General features: G+C 38.0%; 1 protein-coding gene across 5 annotated transcripts in view; it reads left to right on the top strand.

Moving 5' to 3' along the window:
* The window catches only part of myt1lb (myelin transcription factor 1-like, b), a 108,485-nt gene that overhangs the window by 58,212 nt on the left and 28,298 nt on the right, over positions 1 to 21,975 (top strand). For 4 of the 5 annotated variants that reach the window (XM_047821843.1, XM_047821844.1, XM_047821841.1 and 1 more), the window contains 5 exons: positions 2,323 to 2,457; positions 8,434 to 8,524; positions 10,891 to 10,998; positions 12,790 to 13,031; positions 17,035 to 17,309. In XM_047821843.1, coding sequence (XP_047677799.1) covers positions 2,323 to 2,457; positions 8,434 to 8,524; positions 10,891 to 10,998; positions 12,790 to 13,031; positions 17,035 to 17,309 — 851 coding nt within the window. The remainder of the gene's footprint in view (positions 1 to 2,322; positions 2,458 to 8,433; positions 8,525 to 10,890; positions 10,999 to 12,789; positions 13,032 to 17,034; positions 17,310 to 21,975) is intronic. The other variant, XM_047821842.1, reaches the window with a different exon arrangement.

The following is a 21,975-nucleotide window of genomic DNA, read 5'->3' as shown; positions in this document are numbered from 1 at the left end:
AAACACCCAAATTTCAAATTCAATTATATAAAGTTTTAAATAAGTCTAAGGCCACTGCTTATTTTTTTACTCTCTTCAGTCCTGTGTCTTTTTTAAAACTTTTTATCAAATATCCCATACATAACTGTCCTCTTTGTAATATCTCTGTTTAGTCCTATTTTCTCCAAATCACTGGGTTTTTCCTCAGGTCACCTCACGTTGTAAAATCAGGCTTTCTAGTTCAAGTGGTAACATTCTCTCACATACACACGCTTGTAGAAAGAACTCAGTGTGACCCAAGAAAGAGCATTCACATCCAATTTGAGTACCGCCATCCCTGCAGTGCATGCAGCAGCAGCTTATGTTGTTCAAATAGGGCAGTGTGGTTACATCAGCGTCTGGGCCTGTCAGGCATAAGTAATGACAGGGGCTGAAAGGACAGCAAATCTCTTCCCCAGAATGCATCCTGCATTCAAGCTACCTATTTATAAACCGAGAGAAACCCAGAGCTCTTGTAGAAAATGTACTGTACCTTTGCTGGAGAACAAGCCTTACAGTCATGCAGTGGAAATAGTGTACACCAAATTAAACCGTGTCAACTATTTTGGTCGGATTTCCAACCTGCTAGTACAAGACTGAGCGTTATAGCTGAGTGCTGGAGAATGTGAAATATTATTATATAGATCACATACAGTTAAGCTGAAAGTAACACTGAAAGTATTACGGAAATCAATAATACAGGATCTTGGTTCACTCACACTAAATGCTCGGTTAACACGTGTCTAACATACGGCACTATTAGTCTGACATTTCCACAAAGAAAATTGTTTATTTATGTTGGTCTCATTATGCCAAATTATAATTCTTGTTATCACCCATTTTATATGTTGACACAGAGGAGGGATATGATCACGGTTACGTAGCTCTTGATGAGATTTAGAGGAAGACAATTTCAGCCTCCACTAAAGGACGTTGAGTTGGCATACTGGGCAGGCTCTATCAGAATAATGTCAGAATAATGAGGGATGCACAGCCATTACGTCATGATAACATCTCTCCCCAGCGTAGATAGCGGCAGAGACTGCCTGACCAGGGGCCATTATGATTTATAAAAGTGTGCTGGGCTGACAGTTATGGAAGGAGTTCCTCCTTAAAAAAGGCACGAGGCGGAGATGGAAATTGAACAATATCAGTATGACCGATAACGAACGACAGGACCACTGACTGCACATTAATTATCCCCAGATGCTATGGTAATGGGGGCCATTTGCTATGCAAAGCATGGCCTGTCTCAAGCCACAGTCGATATTCAGTGCTGTCTAATGTGCCTTACACTCCTCTACTCACTTCCTCTGAAAAAAAAAGCAGGTTGTGTGTCAGTTTTTATGACATGACTCGATATGGATGTGCAATATATTGATATACCAACACTAAAGACAACCTGAGAGCTGAGCTCAGGTCAGATTTGCACAGTAGAATATGATGTATATGTACTAATCGCCTGAAAGGAAAATTTTGAGTAGAAATCCTAAAGCACTAATGAACAGCAATTATTTCTGTTTACATCATCATCATGGATGGGATAAAATAAATAAACATTTAGCATAGACATGATGTTGTATGTTAGGCTTAATAATGCGTCTTGCTTGAGAAAATATTGTTCAAGGAAAAATTGCTTCAAACTCAAGGACAGAATTGATGTCCGTAGTTATTGATGTCCGAAGTATTAACTACTCACTATGTTTGTGCAACTCAGCTCTGAATATCTTAACACTCATTCCATGTCCAAGCACTCGCTCTTTCTTAACTCTGTCTTTCTCCTATTTGTTCCCACTGACCGGTCACATTTTGATAGAAAACACAGTGTGATACTGGTTATTAGGTTACACCATGCTTAAAATTTTGATCAGACTTCTCCCGGTCTCTCTCTCTCTCTCTCTCTCTCTCTCTCTCTCTCTCTCTCTCTCTCTCTCTCTCTCTCTCTCTCTCTCTCTTCCCCTCTCACTCACTGTTTTAGTACCAGTCCAATTTTCCCTGTCCTGCATCCAATATAAAATTATCCCTAACGAGATAAAAAGATTGTAATAGTTAAAAAAAAAATCAAACATAATATTCATATGCATTGATTAATATTTCAGGTGAACAGTGCATCATTTAGACATGAAGCAAAAAAAATACATGTTTTATTTTATAGATTTGTCTTGAGAATTATTTGTATATTTTATGTTTTAGTGAATATAAAATGATGAAATTTATCATAAGTGTGTGTGTGTGTGTGTGTGTGTGTGTGTGTGTGTGTGTGTGTGTGTGTGTGTGTGTGTGTGTGTGTGTGTGCCTGTGTAGATTCCTCAAGGTCGGAGAAGAAAGAAAGTCGATGCCCAACGCCGGGCTGCGATGGCACAGGTCATGTGACTGGATTGTATCCTCACCACCGAAGCCTGTCTGGTTGCCCACATAAAGACAGAGTTCCTCCAGAAAGTAAGACACACAAACACCTTATACACCGTCACCTGCTTCTGTGGCTTGCTGCTCTGTACCTTTGCTTGTTTTGTCTCTCTGTGACTCTGTTTAGCTTAGATTTGCCCTGCTTAGCTGCCATGCTGTGCTTTTCACTTAATGTCTTTTAAGTTTCAAGGCCTTTTTCTAGTAGCATGGGTTTCATTTTGCATGGATTCATTATTTTTCTCTTCTGTGTACTCACTTGTGCATGCTCATTTGAAATGCTATGCACAATTATTTTGTATAGAAATATAAATCCTCATTACGATTAAATCTAAAACATTTGAACGTCCTGTACAATTTGTAAGATGTAAGATGAAACTTACATTAAAACAACAACAACAACAACAAAAAACACGTTCTGTCGATATTCTGTCTATAAATGTTCTCTTATTCATTTATTAAGCAGGTTACATTTTGATTGTTTTAATAATATCCACTTGAATAACTGCTAATAATTATGGCTTTGGTGTCTAGTTCACATCTCTGCTGTAAGGCTAGTAAATAGTAAGGGTGGTGAGCTTTCTCTCGCTCACTGCTCTCGTTCACCTTGTGCAAATCTCCCTATAAACTATCTTTTACACGATCCATTAAACCACAGAGAGGATCTCACGTTATGCTAGCAAATGACCCAGAAGGCAATCAAATGAGCTGACAGCTTTAATGACAGCCCAGAAAATTAGTTAACATAAAAAGATTTGCCTATAAAGAGTCCAGATGTCAAGAGGTGTAATTTAAGCAGTCTCCCAGTTCAGGAGATGCCAAGTGAGGACTGGAATGACCTTAGACTTCAAGCATATGCTTTATCCTCAGATCAACCTCACAAGTACTTTTATTGATTATGAGAAAACTCATTTCTTTTGCCAACAGAACTATGAATGGAAACATGACAGTGTGTGCTGTTATATAAAATCGAATAATAAAAATACAATGGTTTTGTGATGCAGCGTGTCACGTCAGGCTTGTTTTTTTTTTATGACACTTTGTACATTTTAACCATTTATTGTCGCATATCAATTTGTGGAACATCCGGTTGATTAGTTTCTCTATCTTGTATTTCTCTCTCTTAACGTATGCTTTAACAATAGCGACTTCTATAAATAATAAGAATTTGTTTATTTATTAGTATTAGACCATATGCAGTGTCCACCATGCAAGTCCCAGTAATCGAGCCGTTACTATGGAAACAATAATGTATTAGAACAAGCACCTTGATATAAAATTGTGTGATTTGCCTTGCAACTGCTGCTAGAGTTAAAGAATCATTAGCTTATAACCAATCAGGATCGAGATCGAGAATCCTTCAGTATGTGGTGTCAAGCGATATAATATTGAGAACAACAGGAAGAACTTTCCTAATATCTAATTATTAAAGCTTTGTTGCGATTTTAGCACTTAGAGCTTAGAGGACATTTGCATGCATGAGTTGAACAAGAGAAATTATTTTACAGAGAATGGAGTTTTCAGTAACAGACTAGAGAAGGCCAACCTTATCTAGCCGTTATTTGCAGGAGATTTCTTTTGCAACGTCTCTGCACATCACGAATTGCAGACAGAATAAAGACAGCATTAATAATGCATTGTCCACTCTTAGAGATGAATGTGTTATAATATGTCAGTGCTTCACTGTTTGTGTGAATGTGTGTGAGTGTGTCGGACAAATACACCGCAGGCCGCGGCACTGGCGGGACACTGTGCACTTTGGGCAGGTTATTGAGCACACGTTGATATGGGAGAGCTTCTCTACAGCTGCTCCATTGCACATAATGCATTTTTTAGCAGCGACCTGTCGATAGCTCGACATGCTCACAACAGGTCACCTTTCAGTCTACTGGATATACCACAGGGCAGGCTAAGAGCACACAACAATTTATTCACAGCCTCAAAAAAGAGTGTGTGTTTGGGAATGTGTATGTGTATATACCAAAACATGCTAGCTCATTGTTTACCAGATACCTGAATCCATTATTAGCCTACATTACACATATATAAACCCTCAATGCTTCAAACAAACTTGCATAAATGTACCTAAATAATTATTTAATGAGGCTGTTACAACTGATGTCATAAAGACTTAAATATGTTACGAAAATATGAAAGTTAAGTGAGTCGATTAATACTCTTTTGCTGATAAATCTGCTATGTATATGCATTAAAACATCATAACAATTGACTTTGGCATATATCTGTTCACTTGATTAAATTACTTTATGGATTTCTTTCTTTAATATTCATTTTTACCTCATATATGTCAGTTACGTATAAATTACTGTCATACATTTGGCACAGATTTTTCAAGTTTACTTAAGCTTTACTTAAAGAAGATCTCTACCTTGAAACAATTCTTTAAATAGGCTATATTAAAATATATGTGGTGTGTTTAAAGACTCTTAGAGAGGTCTTACTGCTTTTTCATTATTTCTCAGAGAAGCTAACAGTCACAGTGGGATATTGTTAGCACATATTTACTGGGACTTGCATTTAATAGTAAAAAAGTGCAAGAGTCAAACAATCAAGAGTCAAAAGTTTGGCATAAGTGATAATTTATGTAGTATTTTTTGTAGCACTGGGAGAGTGCATTTCTGTGTCGTTTTATGTAGCTTTGTGTTTTATGTACGTAAATCAAATGACAATAAAAACTTCTTGACTTGATTTTAAATGGTCACAGTTAGCATTTTACCTAAAAACAAAAGAGCAAGAGCCTAACCATTTTCAGCATTAACATTTACGGTCACATTAATGAGAAGTCCAGTGTAGAATTAGCAGAGACAGAAAACACTGCACTCAACATTACTGAATATAATAAAAAACAAAAAACACTGCAGAGACTCGGCCTGACATGTTAGCAGTCTATAAGATAACTTGCATAAATGTTAACTGGTATTAACATAAAATTTGGAGCCTTAAATCCCAGTGGCACCACTATTAGCAGGATTTTGGACAGAATTGTGAGTAATGGAGCAAACGGTTAACTAAAGTGAAAATAAATGTATACGTCATTATAATACATTTTTAAAAATGTCATGTCTGAATTTCATTAAAAGTGAACCTTGTACACCGGTGAACATCACACATTCATTCTAACAAGGCATTCAGGCTGTTTTTCCTTCAAAGGCAGGAGCAAACTTGTGAATTTCTGTTATCAGTGACACAGTGTAATTGCCATAGATATTGATAACAATCAAATTGGCAAAGATTTTAAATTGATTTTACTTATGAGCTAAAAGATGATTTATAGTGTTGTACACTTAGGGTATAAAGAAAGAGAAAGTTATAAACCAGTTCAAATATGCAGGTAAAAATGTTTATGTAAGCTCATATCAGTGCTTATGAAGGGCTTTTGTAGATAGTATTACGCCCCGCGTCTGGGGGAAATCGGAACATCCAAGAGGGCGTAACGAAGGAACAGAGTTGAGGTAGTGGAATCCCAGTTTCAAATCACTCCGGTTGATAATCAAACACATTCACCGAACTAATTAAAGGATAGGAGTAAATTTATTAAGAATAAATATAAGTGAAAGGGAGCATCTCTTTGGGGTGTCCAAAGGCCAAAATAACAAACAAAACAACTCTCGAAAGCAAAAGGAGGAAGGGGTTAAATAACCTAAGTGGACATAAAATAAAATACATTTAACTTTCCTAACTCCCTAATGAAAACAAAGTACAAACCAAGATATCAAAATAAATAGGCTGGACACCCCTACGCTCCATGTGCTTGAAGAGTCCCTTTAAGAACAAAAGAACATGTTGTTCAGGAGACACATTTTCACTAAAAGATGGCAAGTTTGATCATCGCCCGGAGGAGGGATCCCGGAGCTCCATACCCAAATGCGGCCGAACCACAAATGAGCTCCTTATAAAGACCACACCTCTTCTGAACCGCAAAATCATCATTAGACCACCTATTAGAACATGACAGAACAAAAGAGAAAAGAAAACAAACACATACCAAATACAAGAACGTAGGTCGTAACAATAGTCATGCAAGCTGTGAGTACAATCGCCCAGTAAAACAGGGAAAAAAGCTAAACAGTTTTAAGGGATTGAAGAGTTGCCTTACATCTCCACGGTTAAGGGTTTGATTCCTGCTTCTGACCTGTGTATGGAGATTGTATGTTCTCCTCCACATCACTAAGGGGATTCCTTAGGAAACACCAGTTTCTTCTGCAGTCCAAAGACATATGTTGTAGAGTGAGTGTCATCTCTAAATTATCTGTGGTGTGTGAGTGTGTGTGATTGTGCCTTGTGGTGTGTTGGCACCTTGTTCATGGCGTCCCCCGTCTTTGTGCCCCGTTGTCCCCATAAAGTTTCCATATAATTGCGACAGAAACTAGACAGATGGATGATTATCATATTGCTCTCTAATCAATGAGTGGCATCAGAAGCAAGAAGAATCCAATTTGTTATTTCCTATAATCCTCTGTTTTGTCTCTGACAGACGAAATTTCATTTACGTAACATTATTCCTCCCATTCTCACGTGCATATGTCCTCCGAGCCACGTTCATAAAAATGCAGCGCAGTGTTTGAGAGTTTGTCCATCTCTAGGTAGTAGCCTTGGTCCAATTAAGCCCGGTGCAGAGTAATTAATGTGTCAGAGCTGGAGGAGAGGATGAGGGTGAGGGTTTAAGGAGGTGCTGATGAAGATTGGAAGAAAAATAATGTATCGGAGCCCCTTCCCGTTCATACTGTCCTCTTCTTTTCTCTACTTCCTAAAGATCATTAATCTAATTGGTCCACAAGATCATTGTGGATAGGTTTTTTTTTTTATAGTGGGATATACTGAAGAAAAAGGCCTAATATTAACTGAAGCAAGTAAACCATAAAACATGAAGGAGACAATTTTAGTTTATCCTCTGATTAATGATTTCTCAGAGATTACTCTAGAATTCTTTGTAAGATAACTTATAACTTTAATAATGCTCTTATTATATGCTATAAATAAATTGTATTCATTTTATATGTCTCTCTATATATATAGAATTCTAAAAAAAAAAAATAACAACAACAAAAAATAAACATTATACATATTTAAAATCTCAGCACTGCTTGCTGGAAATAAGACAAAAGTCACAATAAAATTTAATTTTAATAATCTAATAAAGAAATTCTTCTTTCCAGATTAATTACAGGCGCACAAACAGACATATTATTCAAGGCTGAAAATGTTGAAATGCCAAAAATAATAAAGTCACATTACAAAATGTCATCACTGAGTGCTTCCAAAAATGAAAAGGACACACTATGTAACCTTGCAAAGACAAGACATTATCTCAGGTGCTATACACAGTATTTTCGGAAACACACAATGATGACATTTTAGATGTTAATAATGTGTTTTAATTGTTCGTTAATATCACAGTCCATTTCTAATTATTCAGCAGTCATTATTAGTTATAAAGGTTGGTGCAGTACAATACATGTCATTATAATGAATAGTTACATTTATCAAGGAATTATTTCTAGCACATTATATGCTGTATGAGGTATTATTAGAGTTACAGGCAATGATTACCAATTTACAAAGAATTCATTCTTAAGCGTAGTAATCGTTTGCATATATAGCATGCATAGAAAGTATAACGACATCTTACTACGCATATTGCATTTATGCTAAGATCATCTGACAGCTCAGGACAGGGTTTGAATCTGTTCCTGTAAGTGTCACTTTATATTGGTCATCATTGGCTGCAGTGGCATGTTGAAACAAGACTCTGTGACAGGTTTATATGTGTGACAGGATTATGCAGGTACCTATCCTGGGAAGAATGGTTCCCACATCTTTCACTGCTCCATCACGTGTTTCTGCTGTCTGTACATGGTGAATAGCGTATGTGGCGAACGTGTGTAGTCTCGCATGCAGTTTGATGTTGTTTCTTCACATTAATTTAGATGACTAACTCTGCTGCTTCCTAACTTTCCCTGTCTTCCACTCCTTCTCTTCTCTGCCATCAAGTTCTTGCAATGTATGAAAATGTTCTTAAGTGTCCTACACCTGGCTGCACAGGCCGTGGCCATGTCAATAGCAACAGGAACTCACATCGAAGGTAAGAACTCGGACAATACAGGAAGTGGTTCTGCTCTCTGCTGAATTTCTTTTCTTTTTTTTAGTTTGTTTTATGCTGCCTATTTTTATTAAAGATATTTGGTCATTGTTAATCCTAATCTGTCAATCTAAATGATCACTTATTAGTATTTGTCTGTTGTTTGTATAAATGTTTTTGGCTTTAATTGATCTCTTCTTAATAATGCCATGTTTGAAGTAATATCCATTCCCACTATTCGTATATGGGAACAGTCTTATACCTGCAAAGTCATACAGTCTTTGTAGGAAAAGCTACAAAGATTAATAATATAGTTTTTACCTTTCCTTAAACTATTTGGATGGATTTGGATTTGTACAGGCACCAGGGTGTGTTTTTTCCTCAGAGTAATGTATAGACGTATACAATATAATATATATATATATATATATATATATATATATATATATATATCTATATATATATATATATATCGAGAGAGAGAGAGAGAGAGAGAGAGAGAGAGAGAGAGAGAGAGAGAGAGAGAGAGTTTTTCTGACTGAAAATGTTAGTTGTTTGATTATTATTCAGGCCATACAATTTACTCTAGCATATAAGTATATGTATATATTTACAGGTATTAATATACTATATATATGGTTCAAATAATATACTGTTAATAAAAACACTATATTTTTTTTGTATGGCTATTGCTTTTATTCAAAATATTATTTTTTGTTTAGCTGTTGCTTTTATTGAGCTGAGCAGTTGAAGGTTAAGGGTCCTGCTCAAGCACTCAACTGTGGCAGCTTGCCAGTGCTGGGATCTGATCTCACAAGCTCCTGAGCTAGAGTTCAGAGCCACAACCACATTTCCATCACCAAGCTTGCACTGATTCAACAACCTCTAATGTTGACACTATTTGACACTCTTACTAAAAATGAATTTCAAGGCTTTATTAAATGAAATCAGCATCAAAGACAAAGGCTTTGTGAACATTTAAAATAGTTGTTAAAGTGATGGGCACAAAAATGATCCACGTATTTTCAGATGTTGACAGAATAATAATTTGTATTATTGTCCTGGCCAACTAAATACTATAGTAGATACTACGGTTTAATTGTTTTATTGCTATTTTAATGTTAACCAATGCTCAGTACAATTCTGTAACAGCATTTTGATATCACCATTTATAAAATAATTCAGGTGATTTAATTTTTTTATTATTTTTTTTTTTATTTCACCATTTTGCAGAACAAACCCTAAGAGAAAATACTATGTTTATTATTTTTTGTAAATATCATTCTCACTCCCACCTTAAATTCTATCAATTAAAATCAATTTTATTGTAAACAAATTCACTAAATTACAGCGGTACAAGCTTGTAAAATTACACAACAGTATCTTGCTGTAAACCAAACAAAACAATTTACAGAATTTTTAGAGTGATTTTTATTCATCATCATTTTTGTTCAGAACAAAGCCAAAGAGTGTTGGCAAACATTCAGCAAAATGCTCAACACTGCATATGCACCAATACTTAAGCCTTAGAAAAAGATTAAACATGTGCCTGTAGCTGTGACTGGGATGATAAATGCTGAGCTCGCTGTAGTCTTTCTCTTTAATGCATGTAATTCTATTCTGGGGTGCTGCTGCAGTAAAGGTGTGACGGTCAGCAGCTGGTGTGGGATGGTAGGCCTGGCACCAGCCATTAGCACGTCTGTGACACCCAAGCACGAGCACCAGCTGCGCATCATACAAACACACACACACACACGTACACACACACACACACACACACACACACACACGTACAGTACACACAGTCACTCTGAGGAATGCACCTGCTGTAGAAGAAAAGACCTAACACACAAATTCAAACACTTTTAACTTACATCTGCACTCACAAGCGTGGCAATGTGTGTTCTCAGGCCCCAAAGCAAATTGCCAGTTTGTCTAGTGTCATTTACACGTAGACAGACCTGCACACACCTTTTGCTGTTACTCTGTTCCTTCTGGCTACTGTGAGAAAACTCTCCGCTGAATTCCTTTAGTACTCTTAACGGATCACAGAAAGAGGAAATAGTGACCCTAAATTCATTCTCATGGGAAATCACAGGCACTAGTGTGAAAAAGAATTCCGCCTGTGTTTGAACTGTGGAGTGAATTCATTTTGTCTTAGAAATGTGGAGTTATATGTGATACCTCCACTAAGGTTTCAGTACAGATCACATAAAGCTGTCACTGATGTTGCATAGGCAGGACTGCCAGACCAGTCCCCATGACTGATTTGTATGATGATGGCTTCTCTAATTTATATAGAATGAGCTCATAATGTGTGTGTTGCTTTTCATTTTAAAATATTTTATTTTTGTCTTATCCTAATGCAGTCTCTCAGGATGCCCGATAGCAGCTGCTGAGAAACTGGCCAAAGCTCATGAGAAACATCAAGCCTGTAATGGAACTAAGTCCAGCCAGGGATCGGACCGCGTTCTGAGGTAGGAGATCCTGTCAACACCTTCAGTTTCATATCACATGCTGCTGGATGTAGTGTTTTTAAGCTAATATCATTAATGGATCATCAGTGTCACATGGTGGCATTGTGCACAGCTTAAAAGTTCAATGTTTGATAGTAAGCTCATCACTGTTTGTGTGGAGTTTCACATGTTCTCTTTGTGTGTGTTTGTCTGTGTGGGTGTGGGTGTAGGGGAGTCGGTGGGTTTGGGGGTGGAGTATATGGGGTTTACTCTGAGTTTTCCATTTTTTTCCCTAATCTCAAAATATGATGTCCAAGAATAAATGTAGATTATAAATGTGTGTGTGTGTGTGTGTGTGTGTATGTGTGTGTGTGTGTGTGTGTGTGTGTGTGTGTGTGTGTGTGTGTGTGTGTGTGTGTGTGTGTGTGCGTGTATGTGCTTGTGTGTGTATGTGTGTGGGGGGGCGTGTGTGGGAAGGATGTGGGGCTTCCCCTCGGTTCTACAGTTTTCTCCCAAATCCCAAAATATTATGTATTTACATAAATGTGGATTATAAATTTGTGTGTGTGTGTGTCTGTATGTGTGTGTGTGTGTGTGTGTGTGTGTGTGTGTGTGTGTGTGTGTGTGTGTGTGGTTGGGGGTGGTGTGTGTGTGTGTGTGTGTGTGTGTGTGTGTGTGTGTGTGTGTGTGTGTGTGTGTGTGTGCGTGTTTGTTTGTTTGTGTGTTGTTGGTTGGGGTGGATTGTGTGTGTGTGTGTTGGTGGTTTGGGGTGGACTGTGTGTGTGTGTGTGTGTGTGTGTGTGTGTGTGTGTGTGTGTGTGTGTGTGTGTGTGTGTGTGTGTGTGTGTGTGTGTGTGTGTGTGTGTGTGTGTATCCCCGTCTTGTGTTGTCAGGAAAAGTTGTTAGGATACTAGTGTTTTATCTGTAGTCATTCAGTTCATCAACATTCCACATTGTTGTGTTCACTAGACTCCTAGACTCATTTTAATGTCCTCTCTAAGTCGTGAATTTTATAAAGCACTCGTCTATGGACTTACTCATCTACAGTATGACCTGAGGGTCTTTATGTTGCATTCATTCATTTTGTTTGCTTCAATCCTCTTGTAGTATTTACTGTTTTAAGAAAAAAATGCTTTCTAGATATTTGCATGCATTTGTGTCAAAACAAACGAACCCAACATACAGTACCTGGATTCCTTATATGAAACTTTTGCTCATAATATCAGCATTTGAATTAAACTTTACTGAATTTCACATTGATTTGGAGGTAGGGGTGAGATACTGACTTGGTCTTTAGAGTAAATTGCTGGAAGTATTTCAGGATATTCTTGGAGTGTATTCCAAAAATATTAGTGCTGAAATAGACAAATCTAGTACATTTGCAATAAATAAATAATCAATTATCACTTGTTATGGGTAAAAATCAATTACAAAAACAACCTGCTTGATCTGCCAAGATTTCCTGTTGTCCTTTCTACATCATATACATAAAGTAGGTGTCCAGAGAACAAAACAAATATAGTTTTCCTACAAAATCTTCCTATAAATATTATATGTGGAGGAAGGATTATAGATTATATAATGTAAAAAAGCTCCAGCCAAAAGCAAACAGCAAATAAAATACTGCAAGAAATACCTGCTGTCATAATAGACTTTATATTTGCTATGTGCCATCTAGTCTGTATGATTCTAATAAAATCTTTCAGCTCATTTAAGACAATAAACAATTATTTAGATTTGTAATGTTTATAATAATCACTTTTTTAATTGTTTTGTTTATTACTGAAACTACTTATTTATTTACTTCTGTAGACCGTCCTCTGTCCTTTGCTCTTTTAGACCCATGTGCTTTGTAAAGCAGCTGGAGATCCCACAGTATGGCTATAAGAACAATGTCCCCACAACCACCCCACGCTCCAACCTGGCCAAAGAGCTGGAGAAATACTCCAAGACCAGCTTCGACTACAACGGCTACGACAACCAAAATGTGTACGGCAAACGTGTCATCGCTCCTAAAGTACAGGGTCGTGACACTTCACCCAAAGGATACGATGGTAAGACCTGCAACAAAACACATTTTATTGGTTCTATTTTTTCTGTTTTTCATATCCTTTAATGTGACAAATGAGCATAACATTTTTTTAAAAGCACAGGGCACGTTTTTTTTTTTTTGTTTGTTTGTTTTTTTTTGGGGGGGGGGGGGGGTCCACATATTTTAGCGTGAGACATCCTTTTAGCAAATGCTACAATGGCGCTATTTTATAAGTGTTCCCGGCATCTTCTCCAGCCTTTGACCAGGGGAATGGAAATGTATGGAAATTATATAGTAGCGGATGCATAATGAATGACTGGGTAGAGGCGAGTCAAGGTCTAGTCTCCGGGCCACAGCTAATTGCAATTCTGTGTGAATAGCAGCCAGGCTGCACTTTAATGACTGAGAGAGGGGTGGGCATATAGAGAGATGGAGAGAGAGAGAGTGAGAGAGAGAGAGAGAGAGAGAGAGAGAGAGAGAGAGAGAGAGAGAGAGAGAGAGAGAGAGAGAGAGAGAGAGAGAGAGAGAGACGGCAGCAGGGAACTCAGTTGGAGATGCCACTTTGATGCCCGGCTGGTGTCTGTGGCTCATTGTAACTTCAGTCAGATACCAAATAGTGCAGCGTTCTCACCTGAAGCCCAAGGTTTCAGCCCGGCACAAACGCTTAACCCCCATCGCTTTTACTCTACCTCACTTTACAAATCACATTCATCAGGCAATCAAATAAGTAGGTATTGTACAGGTAATAGGTGCTCTAACTAGTAATCCCTGATTATTACCTTCACAATAACACTTGACTTCACAGTGGTGTTCACAGGAAACCTACATAAAACCTTTATGACATCAAGCTACATAAACATTTTTATAAATTGCAAAAACAAAAAAAATCTAATAAAATCAAATAGCATGTCTAAAAAGAAATATAATACGGCATTTGTCGTTAACGTTGGTGTTGTACTTTTCTGTATGCCCAATAAAGGGTTAAACAATAAAGTTGCAATCATTACACTGTAATAACAGAGATATGTGCATTATATATATATATATATATATATATATATATATATATATATATATATATATATATATATATATATATATAAATGTATATATATATTACAGTATATAGCTTTTTTGTAGTTTGATTTATACACTAATGCCAGTTTTATCAGAGCTTCTCACCTCTTTGGTCGACTCTAAGCACCTACTAACACCAAATAAAGAACTCAGGTTTATAGAACTGTATTAAAATGTGTGTATTTATATACTGATATATTTATATATTCACACTGTGAGGAGTTAATACCAAGTGTATCACAGACTGTGTGCTACTCTTTACAGTTGACAATTTATTCAAGGTAAGCAGAAAGCTTTATGGTGTTGATGAACTCTTATAAACTCTAATAAAATGTATAATTTATATTTCTGTAAAAAAAATTTTTTTTAGAAATACTCAAAAAGAATGACAGCCCTGTCTAATTTTCACACTTTCTGCCACCGTTCTTCTTGTTCATCCTCTTAAGTACTACTAAAAATTTGAGGTGATTAATGCAGTACTGCCTTGGCAATATTCTAGACTGCTATTATATTTTCATTTTTCTTTTCTATATCTTTGCATTAGTGGGTTTAATAGATTTTTTTCTCATGTTAATATTAATATTTATAAAATTGTCTTTTGAATATATAACATTCTATCAGAGTTCATTATAAAAAATAATATCTATAAATATTATCTGAAAGACACATTTGTCTTTAAATGAATTTTGCCTAAAAGATATTCTTAAGCATTTAAGTAACCCAGCATTGAATATAAAGATATTTCTCTTTGTCAACTTAAACTACCAAATGAAAATTGTACATATCAATAAAACCCATAGTGAATAAGGAAGAGTGCACGGCAACATGCAGGGGGCTAAACAACAGAAGGTGTTGAGAGATAGATTTGAGAGAAGAGCTGACTTTTTTCAGACTGGGATTTGAAGGACGTGATAGTGGAGATGTTACGGAGGCTCTGTGGGTGGGTTCAATACAATTGAATGACCTGCCCCCATCAGAGGAGAATCGATACTTCAGAACAGGTAAACCTTTACTATATGATCTAGGAATACATGGTGGGCAATAAAGATGGAGTAGTTCAGCTAGTATTCCGAGAAAAGTTCGTGTAGGGTTTTAAAGGTTAGAAGGAGTATTTTATATTGATGAAAGTGGTAATGAATGGGGGTGATATTATATGGTGTGCAGGTGAACCCTAGCATTTGAATATATTGCAGCCTGCAGTTTTTGGTAACATAATAGTTTTAAACCTAGTTTTGCTATTTGGCTATAGTTTTCTATAGTCTTATTAATTTGTTGCTTAAAAAGCTACAGCATTTTTAGATCAAACTAAAGATTGTAGTGTATTTTGGCTTAAAATTACTATGTCACACACACACACACACACACACACACACACACACACACACACACACACACACACACGCACACATAAACACACACAAACGGACCTTCATAAATAATAAGTGATCGATAATTTCAGAAAAAATTCGAGAAGCTCTGATAAAACTTGTACAAAACACTTATGTAAGTACAAGTTTTGTACAAAACACTTATGTAAGTACAAGTTTTACAAAACAGCATGGAATAATATTAGTTCATTCTTAAATTGAGGACCAAATTGTTTTACACATTAGGAAACATACATTTCTAACTTAGAAAAACATTAAGCATTTGTTTTTCTACAGTGTGTTTTGGCTCAGTGAATATTCTTAAGAACGGAGTCTGTAACATGTGGTCATGTTACAGAGACTGTAACACTGAGTCTGTACCATGCATTAAATCTGGCTAGTTAATCATTTTAATCTTATCAGGTTGCAAAAGTTTCCATATAAGGAAAAGGAGTATTAATTCGTCCACACCCACAAATCTTGTTATATAGTCTGAGTAGAATAAATAACAAAGATTTGTGGGTGTGGACGAATTAATACTCCTTTTTTCATTTTTGACATTGATATTACTCTACCAGCTTTTGCAAAGAAAATTATTACGACATTCTGGCAACATAGCAGTAGTCAAGATGAAATTTTCTGAGCCATGAACCAAGTCTGGAACTAGTTCCTTCATCCTTTATGTCAAATAAAGAATGAAGGTCAGAAAATGAAGTCTAGACATGACGGCTAATATGGGCTTCAAAATGAGTAATGGATCAAAAAATTTTGCTTTGACAGGATTAACCAGCACTCCAGCTATATCAGTACTTTACACATTTACTAGAGATCTGGACCCAACCTGCAAATGTTCTCTTTTTGTCCAAGTTTAGAAAATGAAAGCATAGCTGATATGTGGTGGAGGAAGGTGGGGGTAAAACATCACAGCAGTCTCGGTATTATACTGAACCCCTAGGGGTTTCCAGTAATGTGATTTGATGAAGAAAAAAAGCCTTTATTTGTCACATATACATTACAGCACAGTGGAATTCTTTTGTCACATATTCCAGCTTGGAATTTGGTGTCAGAGAACAGATATTCAGCCATGATACAAAGACCAGAGCTCAATTAATGTCTTTGATTTGGGGCCCAACAATGGCAGCATGGGAACCCCTAACCCTCTGATCAGTAAATCACAGCCTTGACTATTTTGGTAACCCAAATATCCACCTTACCACCATGGCCCGTCTTCGATTCCCATGCAGAGAACCTTCACAGCCACTGAGGTGCCTTTTTCATGCTAAAACCTTTGTCACAGCATAAAGTCTTGATTTTATTTTTTATTCAAAGGTTATGTTTTCTAAATAGTTACTGAGTTCTCCACCAAGTGCCCTTAGAGTATAGATGCAATTAAATACTATTTAGTTGAAGTAGTAAACAGTTGAGATATTGCACTTAACATATAGCACACGAACAGTGTATTATAAATTTAACTACAACAATACAACATTTTTCTTTGATAATCATTTATACACTACACATTTATAGAAAACACTGAGTATTCCTTTAACAGTTTAGGTCTCTTTGCATGTGTCTCCGCAGCTAAGCGATACTGTAAGAACTCCAGCTCGGCGAGCAGCACCACCAGTAGTTATGCTCCCAGTAGTAGCAGCAGCCTGAGCTGTGGAGGAGCTGCAGGAGCAGGAGGAGGAGGAGGAGGAAGCAGCGCTAGCAGCACCTGCAGCAAAAGCAGCTTTGACTACACGCATGATATGGAAGCCGCCCACATGGCCGCTACAGCCATCCTCAACCTGTCCACACGATGCAGAGAGATGCCTCAGAGCCTGAGCGGCAAGCCACAGGAGCTCTGTACACAGGTAACAAAAAACAAAGTGTGTGTGTGTGTGCGTGTGTGTGTGTGTGTGTGTGTGTGTGTGTGTGTGTGTGTGTGTGTGTGTGTGTGTGTGTGTGTGTGTGTGTGTGTGTGTGTATGTGTCCTATCTGTAGCACATTTTAAAAAACTCAACAAAAACTCTCATGGAGTCTGTAGGTGCAGGCAGTACTGTTTCCTGGATGTCAGCGAGTGTGAGTAGGAGTGTTTGAATGCTATATCCGTCTATTAAGATGTTAGATGACTGCAGCAGATCAGGACTTTAAGCAAAGTTTTATTTATTTTTTTAATATTCCAATGCAGTTGCTTATAAGATTTGCTGCAACTGTACAATCCCTAACAGGTCATTTTTTATCTTATTCTGAATGTCTCTGTGCTAAAAAATTAAAATTAATACAATACTTTAAACCTCAGTTCAGTTTATTTTCAATAGACTATAATAGTTTCTATTATACCTGATTCTGATTCTGATTCTAATACTAAAGCAGTAGAGTAATAAATCATTAAGTTAGGGCAGCATGGTGACGCAGCAGGAAGTTGGAAGCTTTAGGCTCCCATGGTTTATTCCTGTCTTATCTGTAGGGTGTGCAGAAATTATCAAGTCCTCTCTGGGTTTCTTTATGTTTTCAAGGTTTGTCCTAAAGTCCAGGGATGTGCTAGTAAACCGGCTTTGTTAAAATTGCAGGGTTGAGCAGAGATTTTTAGAGTGGCAAGTGCTCCAAAAGTGCTTAAAAGGGGCCCATGGAGCGAGATGTGACCATATACATTGAAATGTATGGAACTATAGAAACCAGCTTGCAAAGAGAATTTAAAATGGATTATCACAACAAACTACATATGATTTCAGCATTTATCAAAATTAATTATTGTAATTATTATGTTAAAAATTACTTGTAGAGAAAATTACAAATATTTGTAGTCTACTCACCCGAGTTGTAGAGGATAGGATCAGCTTGTGCGCCAAGTTTTAGCAGTAACCTGTGATAGCTACTGGACTACTTCACAATTTTACTGATGAAGTAAAATAGGTGCAAATATAAAATAATGTGACAACAAGAAACCAGTTGAGAAATGACACAACAGCTTAGAAACTCACAAAGTAAACTCACCGTCTCAGTGTCACGAAGTAGCCGTTTCACTAGGAAGTGAGCAAACACATTGCATATCGTGTCCCATCATATATTGTAACAGTTCGTTTTAATATTAATTAAAAAGGAGACTAATTTTGGAGTAATTCCTTAACTTACTGTTAGCCAGTGTCACTCACTGCTGCTTCTTCAGATTCATGGCTATGAGGGATCTATTGGGTTTGCACTTAATTTCTATTTCCTAAATTAATCCATCATTTAAACATGGACAGGGATACGGAAAGAAATACTTCAGTCTTCAGCTTATGGATGGGAGGCCTTTAAAAGAAAAAAGAGAGGTAGGAAAAGAAGGTCTCTGAAGGTTTTGTTATATTCATGAATGTTGAGATGGAAAGTGACTACACTAATAACCACGATTTCCTTTCTCTAGAAAAAGTAGTTCCTCTGCTAGATTTCCTAGAGTTGAAGTATTTACCTAGGCTTTTATTTGCAATAAGTATTGATGTATATTAACCGACTCAGTACAGGGAAATATCATTCTCGTGCCTATTGAACACACTTGCACTATCCAAAACACTGGAGTCTTAGTCTTTTAATGGTTATTACAATGAGTATTAATATAAAAAAATGATGAGTAGTATGATAAATGGGTGGGCTTACATTCTAAACTGCAAGTTAATTAGCTATATTAATCTAGTAACTAATAAACTGGCAAGATCATGGATGTATTTGGCTCCAGTTCCTCTGGGATTTGCCAGAATAACAGTACAACCAGTGTAGCATCTTTAGTCACCAAGAAGCAGAAGTGTCTGCCTTCCATTGGCCTGATTGGACACACACACATACACACAAATGCACACACACACAGACACACACATTCAACTGCCATTGACACTAATGGTGAGGTGTGCAGGGATGGAAGGATGGAAAGGAGAGGGTTGGGAAGGAAGGATGATTGCATATGCTGGGTGATCGGAAGTGCCGAGAGCGAGAGGGCTTCCTCTCTCTATCTTTCTTTCTCTTCCTCCTCCATCCATCTCCTGTCACTCTGCAGAGAGGAGTGGGGGAATGAGAGAAGCAGCTGGCCTACGGCAAAACCCATCTCCTCCTGTCACAGGCTGTGAGACAGCATGGTGCTCCTCTCTGCTTCTGACGGCTGTGCCTTCGCTGCGCCTTCACTTCACTTCCTCTGATTATTTCACATCGAAAAATAACTGCCTCAAATGGGGCCGTTTGTCATGTATAAAGCTGTGGAGGAAGCCAAGAGGAAGCAAAATGATCATAATATTCCATAGCTGCTATAAATAGATTGAATATTTTTAATAGGGTGGATTGAATCTGCTGTTTAGTATGAAAAGATACAGGAAGAAGGATGAAGGATGCAGCATGTAGTATGTAGGATGAAACAGTTGTGATATAACAAATGAAACCAATCATTTTAAATCTGTTTCCATCTTCAATGTGATATAGCAACAAATATTCAAATGAAAACCAAAGAGAAACAAAACTTAAATTTACTTGCATATAAGGCTGTGCACACTCTTTTACAATTTGGCATGTGACTGTGTATAGAATTAACCAATCACATTCATTCTTATGTTTTATTGTATTTCTCATTCACCTGATCTATTAACCTCTGATTCTGATTAGCCCCAAATCAAGATCAGCTGTTTCTGTACAATTTCCTTTCATCCAACTGCTGAAGCTATGACTTATAAAAAAAAACATACACGATCTGGACAGGATCTAGCTTTGTTGCCAAAGCTATTGATCAGTAAATGTGTAATTTTGTCACGAACGTGGGGGTAAAAACGGACACAAATGCAGGAAGCTTAACAAAAACAGGGATTTATTAACTAAAAAAAAACATGAAACAGAGACACAGACTCGGCAGGACAAAGACAACAAAAGACAACAGAGGATTCCGTGCTGCTCAAGGCAACGCGGCTCAACTAAATAAACAAGACAATCAGAAACATGAGGAACAGGTGTGCAGAAGCAGGCAGGAAGAGACAAGGGTGGGGCAGACACGTGAACACAGAATGTACACAAAAGCACATGGCCAAAGTCCGGGCTGAGTCCTGACAGTACCCCCCCCCTCCCCTCGACATTCACGACGGGGTTCAGGAGGGCAAGGCAAGGAGGAGCAAGGGACATGGCAAGGCAAGTGGGGGGAGCAAGGCACACGGCGAGGCAGGTAGGGGGAGCAAGGCACACGGCGGCACAGCCAGAGAGGGCCGAGCAATGTCCACAGCCAAGCAGGGGGGCCGAGCGACATTCAGAGCCAAGCAGGAGGGCCGAGCGACATTCACAGCTGAGCAGGAGGGCCGAGTGCAACCCCCGACGCACCACGGCCAGATCCACCTCTCAGAAACCAGGAAGGGGGGGGGGGGGGTCCTCCTCCACCAAACAGAAAAAAAAACCCAAAAAAATCCATGGGGGAAAAACCCGGGCCTGCGACACCCCCCGCGGACAGGTGCGGGGCGATGTCGCAGGACACCGCAAAAACAAAACAAAACTCGGGCTGGTGACATGGCCCGCAACCAGGAAGTGAGGCAGCCCCCCTTGCGGAGAAACTGGAAGCGGAGCGACGTCCCTCACCGGAAAAATGCGGACCGATGTCACCAAAACCACGAAGTCCAGGGGACAAAAAAATTCAATAAGAAAAAACTCCCACCATTGGCCGGTCCAAACTGCAGCTATCCTGCTGGGTCCTGATCTGGCAGAATCCTTCTGTCACGGGACGCAGGGATAAAAACGGACCCAAATGCAGGATAGCTAAAACAAAACAGGATTTATTAACAAAAAGAGGAAACAAAGACACAGACTTGAGACAGGACGACAACAACAGGACAAAACAAAGGATTCTGCGCTGCACAAGGCAACACGGCTCAACTAAATAAACAAGACAATCAGAAATATGAGGAACAGGTGTGCAGAAGCGGGCAGAAAGAGACAAGGGCAGGGCAGACACGTGAACACAGAACGTACACAAAAGCACATGGCCAAAGTCTGGGCTGAGTCCTGACAAATTTCTAAAACATGAGATACCATAATGGAAAACTGTGAAGACCATTTTAACCATCCTGTCAAAAAGTAAGTACTGTAGTGATATCAATGCCAAAACATTGTCAAATGTGTCATAATCTGATGATATCAAGGTATAAATATTTGGCCATAATTCCAAAAGATATCACCCAAAGACATTATAGTCACAGTGAAGCATGGTGGTGGCAGCATCATGCAATGGGGATGCACTCCTTCATCTGGGACTTGGGGCTCTATGTCAACATAGAGAGAATCAAGCATAGCTTCTTGTCTTTGGGCACCAGAACTCTGTTAGACAGCTAAAGATGAAGAAATAAATCACCTTCCAGCACGATAACGAGTTCAAGCACAAACCCAAGTCAGCAAAGTAATGGCTTCAGAAGGAAGAAGAAGATCAGTGTTTTTTGGAATGGCCCAGTCAGAGCCCAGATCTAAATCTTACTGAAAACTCATGGGGTGACTTGAATCAGACTGTGCACGAGATTTCCTCAGAGTCTGATAGATCTGGAACATTTT

The sequence above is a fragment of the Tachysurus fulvidraco genome, chromosome 12, assembly GCF_022655615.1.
Source record: "Tachysurus fulvidraco isolate hzauxx_2018 chromosome 12, HZAU_PFXX_2.0, whole genome shotgun sequence".
Classification (NCBI taxonomy): domain Eukaryota; kingdom Metazoa; phylum Chordata; class Actinopteri; order Siluriformes; family Bagridae; genus Tachysurus; species Tachysurus fulvidraco.
The sequence above is the reverse complement of the archived record's forward strand: the minus strand, read 5'-3'. Positions and strand labels throughout refer to the sequence as shown.